The following is a 14622-nucleotide window of genomic DNA, read 5'->3' on the forward strand; positions in this document are numbered from 1 at the left end:
GGAATATCCTCCAGCCCACTAATTTAAGCTTTGGTAACAGGATTCAACCAACAACTAACTCTCTGTGATGTTCTCCTTGTGTGTGTTGAAATCTTTGACAGAGATTCATTTTGGATGCAAGCTTGTAGGGAACCAGTCAGAAAGCAGTGTTCAAGCCCCACCTGGTGGATCTAGATACACCTTTTCTTTTTGTAAAACAACATGGTCATAATCGCAAGTACACCAGCTAGTAATTAATGAACCTATTTCAAAAGTAAAATTCCAATGCCAAAAAAGCATTTCAAGCATCTCTATGGAATATACAGTGGTGTACTGGTCATCGGACATAGAGGGACACATTTATATCTCATACAGGGACACACCTATACCTCATACAGGCACACATCTATACCTCATACAGGGTCACATTTATATCTCATACAGAGACACACCTATACCTCATACAGGCACACATCTATACCTCATACAGGCACACATCTATACCTCATACAGGGTCACATTTATATCTCATACAGAGACACATCTATACCTCATACAGGCACACATCTATACCTCATACAGGGTCACATTTATACCTCATACAGAGACACACCTACAGTATACCTCATACAGAGACACACCTACAGTATATCTCATACAGAGACACACCTACAGTATACCTCATACAGGCACACATCTATACCTCATACAGAGACACACCTATATCTCATACAGAGACACATCTATACCTCATACAGGTTTATATCTAAAACAAAATCTCTGTAAAGTTTTCACCAGCCCTATCTGCCTCATTACCGGCCCTCGACCAGTGCTAGCAGACAAATCCAGGGCCCAATTTCTTTCCATTTCTTTTCGATACAACCCTGGGAATGTATACAAATACGTTCATTCTTTTTGGCACATGGACCATTTAACCTTTTCTTTTTTAGCCAGCCATTCTGTCTTAGACCAACACACCAGAGAGGTGTTTCTTTTTTTATAACTGCATTTCTATTTCTTTCTGGGTCATAGATCTCGTAGATGCACTTCTTTACCTCTATAATGCATTACCCAGCGTTACCATCAGATGGCGATCATGTCCTTCTGTACTTTTTATTTGTTGTGGCCAAATTGCTTGCTGGACTAGAACAAAATGGAATATTTTAGACTGTGTCAGTTCACACTCTTGGCAATAGTTTTGGCTGTATTGCATCTAAAATTGGCAGTACTTATATAATGTGTGTTGTCTATAGCAGAAATACCAGTATAACATGAAACATAATTACAAAGCAATTAGTGTCTGACTCTGCTTCAGAAACCAGGTGTGTGCCTCTGTAGGAGAGACAGAAGGGGTGAGGGAGATGCATTTTTATGCAAAAGTGAGCGAGACTGAATGATTATAAAAAATGAGTAAGTGTGTGTGTGTGTGTGTGTGTGTACACGCATGAATGCCCTCCTTCAACAGAAGCACGATGCAGGTGAGCCCCGGTCACCGGTCCTCTGTGCTCATCCGGTGAGCAGCTTGTGCGTCAGTAGAAAACCTCCTGGATTCGACGTGGTCCCCTCGTGGCAGTCCGGCTGCTCCCACACTGTCCTCCAGGGTCCCTCTTCCTGTGAGCCAGAACCAGCCCACAAAGGAGCACTCCGATTGGCCAGGCCTGGAGCGCGTGGGGCGGGAGCCACCTGCTCCGGGGATTAGCGTTGGCCAGCCCAGTCGACAGATGCCTATGGCATCAGAGAGAGCCCCGCCCAAAAGACACTCGCAGCACCCTGAGGAACGCTATCAAACCACCACAAGCAGGGGTCCCCTGGTTAAACTAGGAAACATGACACTAATACTGTCACCACATAAAAGTCTGGACACTTTACTCTCCTGTAGTGCGTAAAAGGTATGGCCTACGGTGCCGAACAAAACTGCCTCACAAAAGAGTTGTGTGTAAAGATTGTGCGACAATACATATCGATGAATCTTGTTTGTGAAATGAGTTTCAGATACTTGCTTGAGAGAGCTTTCTAAATTCTACAACAAACAAACACTTGTTTGAGTCCTTTCACACTTATACCGGAATACTGGCATGTATCAACAAAACTGTATCTCTGTGTGATAAATATTTAGTATATCCCTGGCATACCCTGACAGGTTTCTCTATAACATGCCCCAGCAGAGTATATTTTTGATAGACTGTTAAAGTTGAGACACAATGTTGTGTTACTCTCGGTATGCAGTCAGCCAGCTCCACTTGAGGAGAGGTGTCTGAGGATACTCACTTACGATGACCATAAGGGTGGGCATGTGCTTCATTATGAATGCGAACATCACCACCACTTAGATGATGATTGCGTGTCGATTTCATCATGAGAAAGCAGCTCTCCATTAAGCGTAACTGTCAGTGCACTGACTGTCTGGAGTGCACGCACAGGATTGCTTTTCACCACACGCCTACAGGCGCTATGAAATAGAAGAATTGATCCGAGCCGCCGTTATCACACACACACACACACACACACACACACACACACACGTGCCGTTAGACACTTCGGCAAATCTGAGCGGACTGAAAAATTGCTCGCATTCACGCCACTGTACCAGGAGCTGCCGGTTTAATAATGACAACCAGGGCACTTCCGTTTCAGCTAGGGCATCCAAGCATGCCATTACGAGTGAAGCGCCCTCGAAAAGGACTCCGTGGATGGGCTTTCAAGTGCAAAGTGTGCTGCCAGAAACCTACAGAGGCAAATAACCAGGCATTGTTATTCAGTTGGACTCTTCAGTGGAGTGGCTCTGTCCATGCTAACCGTGTTCAGTGCTATGATATGTGGATATTGCATAATTTCCTCTTTACACTGGTAAAGTTGAGCTTACCATGTTAACTCACTTCACAGTGTGTGCATCCATTAGAGAGAGGCCATCATGGTCTTTCCATGTGTGTGGTGATGTGTACGGTGCACAGGATGGACCTGTTCTACTGTGTGGGTGTACAGTGTGTGTAATTGAATGGGTTTCTGCACCTGTGTGTGTGTGTGTGTGTGTGTGTGTGTGTGTGTGTACAATTACAATATATGCTTGTATCTGCATAGTATGCTTGTATCTGGAGTATGTAGGTATGTGTGTCTTCTTGCAGTGTGTGTGTGTGTGTGTTTGATGAAGTGTGCGTCGCTGTATGAGAGGTACGCGCCTACAGTAGGGGGAGGACAGATGGTGGGATGAATAGATCTGTGCACTGGCAGTCCAGACAGATGGAGAGGGAGAGAAGGAGAGAGGGAGAGATGGACGACCAGCCATACCTTCCACAAGCGCCCGAAGAGAGAGAAATAGGTGTTTAAATGTGTGAGCCTTTTTGGAAATAACAGCTGTGGAGAAATATATTTGTCTCTGTGTGTTTTGTGTGTGTGTGTGTGTGTGTGTGTGCGTGTGTGTGCATGTGTAAAGAGGTCAAACATGTAGAGGTCAGCTGAGGTTCTTACGGTCCCAGTAACCCCACTGGTGCCGTCGGAGGAGGCTGTTTGTGTGGAAAAATGGTTGTATAACATCTTTGTTGTTAGGATGCAGCGATGATGCGTCATATGCCCGTGGACTATTAGCAGAGATTAGAGTTAGGGCACACTCACTCACCAGACCATTTAAGCCGATCTGCGTTTGTGGTAGTAGGGTTAAGTGCTCGTGTGTGTCTGGAGTTCTATATGTGTGTTCGTGAACATGTTAGTGAAAGTCTGTGAGAGTGTGCATGTACTAATGTGCTATTGTGCGTCCCTGTGTGTGTGTGTGTGTGTGTGTTTCTGTGTGTGTGTCTGTGTGTTCAGCTTGTGTACATACAGACTGTCCATATGCCCCACAGCCCCTCTATGTCTCTGAGGCTGATGGCAAACAGCACAGGGCCTGGCACTAAGGCTGCCCTCCTGCTGGGTATGTTTGCCTGTGAGATCCACACATACACACACACATATATACACACACACAGACAAGCGCGCGCACACACACACACACACACACACACACACATACACTCTCTCTCTTTCAAACACATCTCACACATGCATATCTAACATACATATGTACTCTTTCTCTTTCACATAAACACACTCACACACTTACCTAATAAACACATGTGCTTTTTCTCTGTCACGTACACACAACACAGACTGACACACACACGTACAATCACACCACATTCATATGCTCAGATATGTACACATATACGCATGCCTATTCCGTGACTCAATCACAGACGGACACACACACTGATGCAAAATCACACCACATTTACAAGCTCAGATATAAACACACATATACATGCCCACTCTCTGACACACACACACACACACATGCACCCAATGATTGATGAGTCAGAGGGTAACTAGGACAGACCCCCAGGCTGTGACTGCAGAATACCGCAGTTAACATGCTCATATGACCACCAGAGGTCACACACACACACACACACACACACGCGCACAAACACCACCTAACCATCAACACAGATCCACACAAGAGACACAGTTGAAACTGAAAACACTGTTTTTTTTTATTATTATTATTGTGCGTTACAGTGCAGAAATTGCACAATACTCATATTTATATATATATATATATATACTGCACTGACTGTCAGACCTGACTCACTGTACTGTCTTTACATCTGTTATTAAGGCAACTCACTCTAAAACTAGCCAGTCTATCTAAGACCGGACTCCTATTGGACAGGACACGCCGGTGCCGGCCAATCCGCAGTAGCCACCGGGGTTCTTGCTGAGGTACTGCTGGTGGTAGTCCTCGGCGTAGTAGAACTCTTTGCCCTCCGCTATCTCCGTGGTAATGGCTCCAAAGCCATCTTCCTTTAAGACCTATATCAGGAGAGAGATGGTGAGTTAGAACCAGTGACAAAAAGTAATTACAAAAGATGAGTGGTTTTCTTCTCTGCTTTAAACATGTACATAATCTAAGCAATGTCAAGTGAGGCGAAGGGGGATTCATTCCTGCTCCTATTCAGCAAAGCTGCCCCTCCAACGCTTAAAATGCCATGACCTACAGTATGGCACTAAACAAATAAAAACCCTGAAGGAATCAGGGGAATAGATGGACACTAAGAGAAAAACAGGGGAAAAAAAGCTTCCCAAATTGAAGGCAGCCTCTTTGAAACTCCTCCAACAATCTGTCCTACAGAAACACTTCTGCTACTACCCATGCCTGGTCAAAAAACTGTCAGAAAGGATCAATATTTACATCAAGAACAGTAAATCCATCGAGGAATGGAGAGAAAGGGTACCAATATGTGGAACAAATAGAAATGGGGAAATGGAGAAAGGGAAAGAAAGGGGAGAGAGATCTACAGCAAGAAGGGTTGGATGTTAATGGCAGTGATGTGAGCGGAGTAGAGAAAGAAAGAAAGAGAGACAGAGAGCACAGGAGAGACAGAGAGCGCAGGAGAGACAGATGTGGATGCTGAGGTCCAGATGCACTGGGCGTCCTCTCCCGGCGAATTGTGGGTATTCATCCACCTGGCACACGAGATGCCAGAGGCACCGCACAAAGCCTACAATTACACACACACATTCACACACACACACACACACACACACACACACACACATTCATACACACACACACAAGCACACATTCACACACACACACACACACACACATTCATACATTCATACATACACACACACACAAGCACACATTCACACAGACACACACACACAGCATTCATGTACCCACACATATACACAAATGCACCCATTTTTGGCCAGCTCAAGTCCACAGAAACCGACCGAATCGCAGTTGACCTGAACGTGTCTGTCCTCCACATCTCCCTCCCCTCCCTTCCTTCCCCCATCATAAAATACATTTTGACGGTTTGGGGTCAGAGCACACACACACACACTCACACACGAGCACCTCAGCCCTCTCTCAGGCACCCGTAGGGGGTTGGGATAGGGGGGGTGGAGGTATGAGGTGTAGGCGAGCTGTGGGTCCCATCTCCAGAGCTCCTTTCCACATGGCGGCACCTGTCGGCGCCCGGCCCCGCTTATGTTTTATGTATGGCAGTGCCGCGCGCGGCGCGGTGCAGTGCGAACGTGAATGGGTGGTGACAGGCCTTAGTTCTCCTCGCGAGGAGCTCTGACTGTGAAAGGAACAGGTGAACAGGGAGGCAGGTGCCAGAAGGGGAGGGGTGCAAGGTAACCTACTTACAAGGCATCCCACTAGGTTAGGGGTGGCACACCGGGAGAGGAGCAGAAGTGCACTGAAAATACTGACACTTATTTGATTTACTGTTCTTGATGTAAATATTGATCCTTTCTGACAGTTTTTTGACCAGGCATGGGTAGTAGCAGAAGTGTTTCTGTAGGACAGATTGTTGGAGGAGTTTCAAAAGAGGCTGCCTTCAATTTGGGAAGCTTTTTTTCCCCTGTTTTTCTCTTAGTGTCCATCTCCGTGTCTCCTCATTTGTCCCCACGTTTGTCCCCGCATTCGTTTTTGTCTCCCTGCCGCCATTTCTCAACTATCAATTGTTCTCATCCTCAGTCGTCTTTCTAGACTCTAGTTTAAATTTGAATGCTTATAATTGGCATGGAATTATGAAAAGGTAAGAGGTGCCCAAATGGTGACGATCACAATCAGTGGAAACATCTAAAATTTCATGGGATAATTAGCTTATTACAAAAGAATCATTAAAATTGGTTCAAAATGTCTGTTCATGGCCAGTAGCCCATTTTTGCCCGTGTCCCTCCGAGTACAGGCACACGCACATGCACAGCAGGAGCAGCTAAGAGAGCATGCTGAAAGGGACTCGCCTCTCTCTTTCTCTTTCTTTCTCTCTGGTGATTGTAGGCTGATTTGTTTTTATTGGTGTTTGATGGTTGTTAAATAAAGGTTTTTAAAAGTCGCCCCCCCTCTCCATTTTCAATTTTTTTCAATTTCTCGCCTTTCTCTATTCCATCCTTTCCAATTTCATCCTCCTCCCTCTTGTTCCCTTTTCTTCCCTTTATTTCTATCTGTTTTGGTGTCTTCTGTTCTGTGCTCTCTCTCTCTCTCTCTCTCTCTCTCTCTCTATGTGCCCGAAGATCTTTGAGTGTGTGAGATTGTGTGTGTGTGTGTGTGTGTGTGTGTGTGTGTGTGTGTGTGTGTGTGTGTGTGTGTGTGTGTGTGTGTGTGTGTGCGTGCGTGCGTGCGTGCGTGCGTGCGTGCGATAATACAGTTGAGAGAGCGCGGCAGCACTAGGTACAGAACCTGCCAAGCACCTCATTTGGCCGGCCATCTGCCGAAAGCCGGGCACGCACCTGTTAGGAGCAGCTGTTGCCAACGGGAGCCAGGTACACACACACACACACACACACACACACACAAACACACTCTTAAACACACACATACATGCACACACACTGTCTCACACACACACACTCGCTCGCTCTCTGTCACACAGATACATATACAATCCCTCTCTCACACACAGCACCTCCCTATTTCCTTGCGGCTGGTCACAGACACCCAACTGCCCAACTTGCCCAGCGCAGCTCGTGTCCTCCCGCCCCCCACCCCCTCCCCCCACCCCCCCCCCAGCTCCATCAGTGGGCCCCCATCGTGCCCTCCAGGGCAGGAGCAGGCTAAAGAACGAACAAATGAACGAATGAGACTGGGATGAGATGAGATGACAGACGAGTGGAAGAGGAGGAGGAGGAGGAGGAGGAGGAGGAGGAGGAGGAGGAGGAGGAGAGCTCTAACCAGGGACTGGGATGAGATGAGATGACAGACGAGTGGAAGAGGAAGAGGAGGAGGAGGAGGAGGAGGAGGAGAACTCTAACCAGGGCCTGGAGATGAGGCTCCTGCTCCCGAGGACACACACACGCGCTCCTGAGCAGTTATTACACACGGAAAACACTCTGCTCAAGGCTGGTGGAGGCCCAGTTGGGGCTCGTCTGCTAATGGGGATGGGAGGGGGTGAGGGATGGGTTTGATTCTGGAGAGTGTGTCAGTCGAGAGGGTCGAGCCGGAGCAGAAGCAGGGCCTCACCGTGGGGTAAGGGCTTGAGTACGTGGGAGCGCTGCAGAGTAGGGTATTAATGGAGGAGGAGGGTCAATCACACACCAAGATGTTTTGAAAATGCTTGAGATATGATGGTGTGTGTGTGTGTGTGTGTGTGTAACAGAGACAGTGACTAGAACATAGCGTATTCTTTGGTATCAGTAGAGTAATGCACGAAGTTATGCACAGAAAACATGACCAGTAGCCAATCCACTCCCCACACACACACACACAGTTCTACACAAACATGCGCCAACACATACACCTGTACATTCATCTTTATGATTCTCACCTTCTTCTCATTCACACAAACATGCACACAAAGAGAAACATGTTATACACACAGTCCTAATACACACACACATGCACACACACACACACACACACAAACACACACATGGACACACACACACACACACGCACACGCACATCCTCGAACTAAACTTCTTCTCCCCCTCTCTCCTGTTATGAATGCAATAGACAGTAGAGACAGTGTGGCTTAAGCGCTCCTTTCATGGGCCTGAATGGCACAGCGTGGAGCCCCAGCAGGTAGCTATCGTCCGCCGCAGTCCTCCCTGCCAGCCTGCCCAGCTCTTCCACCAGGGAGATGCCAGGCCCCTGCTGGCACTGCGCCACGCTGGCACCCCCAGATACCATTGAAGCTGGAGACTGTGTGTGTGTGTGTGTGTGTGTGTGTGTGTGTGTGTGTGTGTGTGTGTGTGTGTGTGTGTGTGTGTGTGTGTGTGTGTGTGTGAGAGATTGAGAAATGGGAGGGGGTAGGGGGTCTGTATTGATGTGCCACCTTTTTATAGTGTGAAGGCTTGCACATAAAGAAAAAGCAAACACGCGCAGACACACACATTCAAACCCATTGTGGCCAGTAAACAGGTTCAGGACTACTGGGGGGGGGCGGCGGGGGGCTGGTAGCATCTGGCAGAGCTGGAACGGATGGGTAGGTCCCCCAGGTGAGCGGTGACGTCTGGCACAGATCTGTCTCCGGTCCGTCTCCGGTCCGGCCCTGATCTGGCCCAGGCGCCCCCCCCCAGAGTCAGCCGTTCTCTGGTGAAATCACGACTGTTTCATGGCTGTAGAAACACACAGGCTAGACAGTGTGGTTACAGTTGACATAAGCCCCTTAGGAGCAAAAGGGCCTCTTAGAATGGGAATGGGGCTTCGAGGGGGCCCGGGGGGGGGTGGGCAATGGGCTCGGGCAATGGGCTCGGACTGGGCCTCATGACTTTCATGTGAAGCCAGGGTACTTCGGTCCAGATTTACCTCTGGTTCTAAATGGCTAGTTAGCTAATTCAGTGAAAAGTAGTCAAAGAACAGAGCCCTACATACATATGGGGGCGACAGTGGTACAGTGGTAGAGAAGTCGTTTAGTAATCAGAAGGTTGCTAGTTCGATTCCCTGTCGAAGCGTCCTTGAGCAAGACACTGAACCCCTAATTGCTCCTGATGTGCAGTGTGCCATCAGTGTAAATGTAAAATGTGTATACATTGTAAGTCGCTTTGGATAAAAGCGTCTGCTAAATGACTAAATGTAAATGTAAATGTACATACACACCCCACCTAAGCTGGCCCAGGTACCAGATGAAAGACCAAGACCCATGTGGTGAAACTAATCTGCCACGCCCTTATAAACTTTAGTGTGATATTTGTAAATATTTGTTTGTCTGCTTTTCAGTGTGTGTGTGTGTGTGTCTCAAGCTTAAGATATGTCAATACACACATCCATGATTGCAGCTGCACATGTGTAACTGAGTATTCTCATTTGAGAAGCCAGTATGTTGTGCAGTGCACCTCTCAGCTTCACCACACTCAGCACACATGCATCGCATATGACCAATACAGCCCACTGAGGATTCACCCTACACACTCAACCGGACATAAAGAACTCCGCTCACATGGGTCAAACATGCCCATCACGCCAGCCTATTACTGGGTTTGTCTCCCCTGCAAGTGGGTCAGTGTTTGGTAGTATCTCTAAAAACTCCAAAAACCATTCGGTTGAGGCAAAATGTAAATTAGTCAAGCTCCACCATCTCTTAAATCTCTAACCACTGAAATAACAAAGTTTCACCAAATGCTTCCTCTAATATTCTTAATATGTGTTAAAATCAAAATGTAAATTAAGCTCCACGCTCTCTTAAATCTCTAACCACTGAAATAACAAACTGCTTCCTCTAATATTCTTAATATGTGTTAAAATCATTGCAATAGTATGCAAAATGTAACCAGCTGTGTCCTACCTCAGTCTTTTGTTATTCAGAGTTTGACAACATTAAACATTTAGTTTAAAAAAAAAAAAAAAATTCATCGTGCCTTCAGATGTGCCTTCATGAATACAATAGTCAGTTACTGACCCTTTGAACCTTTACCGTCTTGATATTTTTTTTACGTTGGCGAGATGTCCTTCATGGACTCAATACATCATAGAATAGTCAGTGACAAACACACACACGCCCAGCCAGATCCAGATACTTAAAACAGCCGTTCATCATTTATTCATTCATCCAATCATCTGATCCCTCCCTCCGTTCTACACAGACCCACCCTGGGCCAAGGGTCAGGTCATCCCCACAGAGACTCACACACACACACACACACAGAGACACACACACACACACACCAGGGACCAGACAAGAGAATGGAGGGATGGGGGATGTAGAGTCGTAGAGGTGAGAAGAGAAGAGAAGAGGATGATGGGGTCTGGGGAGGGGGGGTTGATGATGGGGTCTGGGGAGGGGGGGGGGGGGGGTTGATGAGGGGCAGCAGGTACAGCTAAAGGTGCCTGTCCTCCTCCACCTCCCTGTGTCCACACAACAGAGAAGGCCACGCAAACAGCAAAGAAAGGCCATCGGAAGCACACGCACGCATCTCGAAACGCACACAATCAACCCCTTCTGTTTGCATACCAACAGGGGGGACACATACACACACACATACACACACACACACACACACACACACACACACACACACATACGAGGGCTGTGGCTGTGGCCCGGCCCGGCCCGGCATGCGACAGTGACTGTTATTAGGTTTTCAACCCAACACCGAACTAAAAAAGAAAACAACTGACCAATGAATGACAGGATAATAGGAATTCTTCTTACATCAACATATGACTGCTGCCAAGATGCATTTGTAAAAAAAAAAAACTGAAATAATAAACCCGAATTGATGAATGAGTGAAAGAATTCAAAGCACGGGAGAAGAGTTGAAGTGTGAGAATATGCTGAATGTTAGCGGTGATCACAGACTGATAAGCAGAGCAGCCACAAGAGTGTTTGCCCAAAATAAACGGCAAAATAATAAATGCATTTAAAATGGCTGCCGCTGCGTGTCGACTACACATTACTAAATGCATAATTCAGAGTCATTAATTTGCATGTCAGACCGAGTGCTCATTTGGATTGCAAATACAATGCACAGCATGGCCTCCTGGCTAAGCACGGATGGAAGAAAGAAAGAGAGAGAGAGAGAGAGAGAGAGAGAGAGAGAGAGAGAGAGGGAGAGACAGAGTGAGAGAGAGGAGCACATGAAAGGCAGAGATAAGCTCAGTGCCATGGCTCCATGTTGCAGGCGTCACACGCTTGTAAGATGCAAGAGAGCAACAGGAAGGAGACAATGAGAGAGGAGAGGCTGTGCGTGTGTGTGTGTGTGTGTGTTTGTATGTGTTTGGGGAGGGGGGGTATTACTGGGCCATGACCAACTTTACAGAGAGAGAAAAGAGGAGGAAGACAGGAGAATCCAAATAGACGCAGGCTGAAAGCCAACAGCACCAAGACGGGCCATTTTTATCTTCAGAGGTGCAGGGAGAAAGGCTTGCTATAGAAGATGAAATAAAGGCAAGGGAGATATACAAAGAGGAGAAAGAAGATGTAAAAATTATATGTACTAAACCAGACACAGAATTTAGTTAAATACTAAATACTAAAATGCATCCGTTGACAAGATTGTGAAACAATAGTTTCAATAGTCAAACAATATGTTTGCGGTATCAAATATCTTGGCTCTCTTTAGCCTTTATATTCGCTTTATGTACAGTTGTGTATATACTGTAGATGTACCAATGTCCTTCCCTACCAAGTGATTTCCATGAAGGAGCGCCCCTAACAACTAGTTTGAGTGTGTTCAAACATACCAACACAATCACTCCAATACCAACAGTAATGGCCAGTAATAATGCACACGCTTTAGGTTTGTATTATGAAGAAACATCACCACACAAACAGCACGTTAAAACAAAAAAAACAAAAAAAGCCAATACCTCCAAGGCTCAATGTTTAACTGAATGACGTGTGACTATAAAGGAGACGTATGGAGTGGTTGAAATGTTTTCTATATGGTCTAAAAACAACAGTCTGAGGGAGTATGAGCAGCAGCGTTTGGGAGCGCCGCTAGTTCGGAGGCTTTGTCCTCTGTGTGGCCGTTAGCAGATAGGAGAGCCAGTTTAGTGTGACTGACTGCTTAAATTCATCATGTGGATCGTACAGATCAAATGTCACTGTAAGAGAAACAGCCATGGTGTGTGTGTGTGTGTGTGTGTGTGTGTGTGTGTCTGTCTGTCTGTCTGTGTGTGATTAAGTACACATGCGCATCTGTGAGTGTGTGTAAGCAGGTGCTTTATGTGTGTGCACATATGTGTGTGCATACCCACATAACATCATGAATGCCGTCTTTTTTTTTTCTCTGAGCACGGTATTCTTCCGTTCTGCTGGCACTGCTCTGCGGTGCCAGCGTCTCTCGGAGAGGAGAGGAAAGTGGCATCGCTTCTTTCCCTGGCACCGCCTTGCCTTTGCCCATTATGATGTTTAGGGCGAAGGAAGTGGCCCTGCCAAAAAATCTGTTCCATACCATTGTCAGGGAATTATTTCACCCTTTGTATAAGGACTGTATTTAAACCTCAGTTATTAAGACACACACAACCAAGAATAAAATCAAGTAACAGACATTTACTCTGGCCCAGAGGAGAGTAGTGGTTTCAGAACGCTGTCCCCACATACACTGCCCCTTGAGTAACTTGCCTGACCATTTATTAAGAAAATCTCACAGAACAAAGACAATGACACACCCATGGCTCTGTCTTCCCATGCCTGGTTCCAAAACACAAGAATGTTTACCTAAGACCCCCAAAAACCCTGACTATGGGTCTTAGACCAATAAATCAGTCTTAACCTAAACATTTCATGACAGTCTGAATTCCAAGCTTCTCTTCCCACAGTTTCAAACTTCCTTTCACAGAACAATGGAAAGAGCTTAGTCCTCCATTTAACTAACTAACTAATATCAAACTAAAACACATCATGATAATAATTAAAAAGAAACATTTCTTTCACAACCATTTGTTCAGGTCTCTTGCGGGAGCCATCGCAAAAGGCAACATGAAAATAGGAAAGCCTGGTGTGGTCAGGATGGGAAAAAAAAAAACAGTGGAAAGGGGAAGAGAGAAAGAGAGAGAAAGCGAGAGAGGAGATAGTTGAAATGAAATAGGATGGGCAGCATCCATCTGACGCTGACTCGAGAGAAGAGGAAGAAGATGAAGATGAAGGAGGAGGCAAAAAAAAACACTCCCAGTTGACATGGCAACCTTTACTCTGAAGTGTTCAGGCTTGATTGACAGGGATGCTGTTGTGGGTTGTGTGTTCTTTCCTGTCTTGTCTCACCTAAATGTGTTAAAAGCACAGAAGTTTGCCAGTGGCAGTACTGCAAAGACTGCCCGCGGAGGTGATTATAACAGCGAAGCCAACCAGAGGTGAGATGTCAGGTTTATGATGACATCCCCACCACTGCTCCAACCGAATTTGTAATGAAAGATAAGAATTAAGAGGGAAGCAGAGAACCAGATGAGAGATGGCTAGAAGGGAAAAGGAACTCTCTGTGTGTGTGTGTGTGTGTGTGTGTGTGTGTGTGTGTGTGTGTGTGTGTGTGTGTGTGTGTGTGTGTGTGTGTGTGTGTGTGTGTGTGTGTGTGTGTGTGTGAGGGTCAGGGGCGAGGGAAGGAAGAAGAGCGCTTCTTCCCACACGTCAGATACAAGAAGACCTCAGTTCACATTGTGGACCACACACACACACACACACACACACACACATTCACACACATGCACACACAAAGGAATCCATGACTCTGTGGAGACACTTAGGTAGAATGATGAACACAGCAGTTCTAAAACACAGTCAGTATTTTTGTCATGAGGTGAATAATTTCCGAGGCAAATACACACACACACACATACATACACGCACGCACACATACGCACGCACACACACACGCACACACATTCTCCCTAAAACACAGGGACAGAAAGCTCCAGCATTGCCTGAGTGTTTCTATGGGGGAAAGAGAGGAGTGAGAGAAAAACAGACGAGAGGACGGAAGAGAAAAGGAGTGAAAAGGAAGGAAGGAAGAGACAAGTAAACGATGGAGAGGAAGGAGAATGTGTGTGTGTGTGTGTGTGTGTGTGTGTGTGTGTGTGTGTGTGTGTGTGTGTGTGTGTGTGAGCAGGACCGAAAAGTGTGTGTGAGCGAGAGAGAAAGACAGAGAAAGATAAAATGTGAGAGAGTGAGAGAAGTTGCGTTTGTTACTGAAGCAATTTTGCAGGCAGATTTCGCTGGCAGA

At 46.4% G+C, this 14622-nt stretch overlaps 1 protein-coding gene across 1 annotated transcript in view; it reads right to left on the bottom strand.

Annotated features, from left to right (window-relative positions):
- Nucleotides 1-4619: 4619 nt before the first annotated feature.
- msra (methionine sulfoxide reductase A) overlaps nt 4620-14622 on the bottom strand; it is an 86499-nt gene continuing 76496 nt past the window's right edge. The window contains 1 exon segment of the mRNA XM_012829171.3: nt 4620-4821. Within this exon segment, the coding sequence (XP_012684625.2) occupies nt 4657-4821 (165 nt within the window). The 3' untranslated portion in view covers nt 4620-4656.

This window comes from Clupea harengus, chromosome 15, assembly GCF_900700415.2.
Source record: "Clupea harengus chromosome 15, Ch_v2.0.2, whole genome shotgun sequence".
Taxonomy (NCBI): domain Eukaryota; kingdom Metazoa; phylum Chordata; class Actinopteri; order Clupeiformes; family Clupeidae; genus Clupea; species Clupea harengus.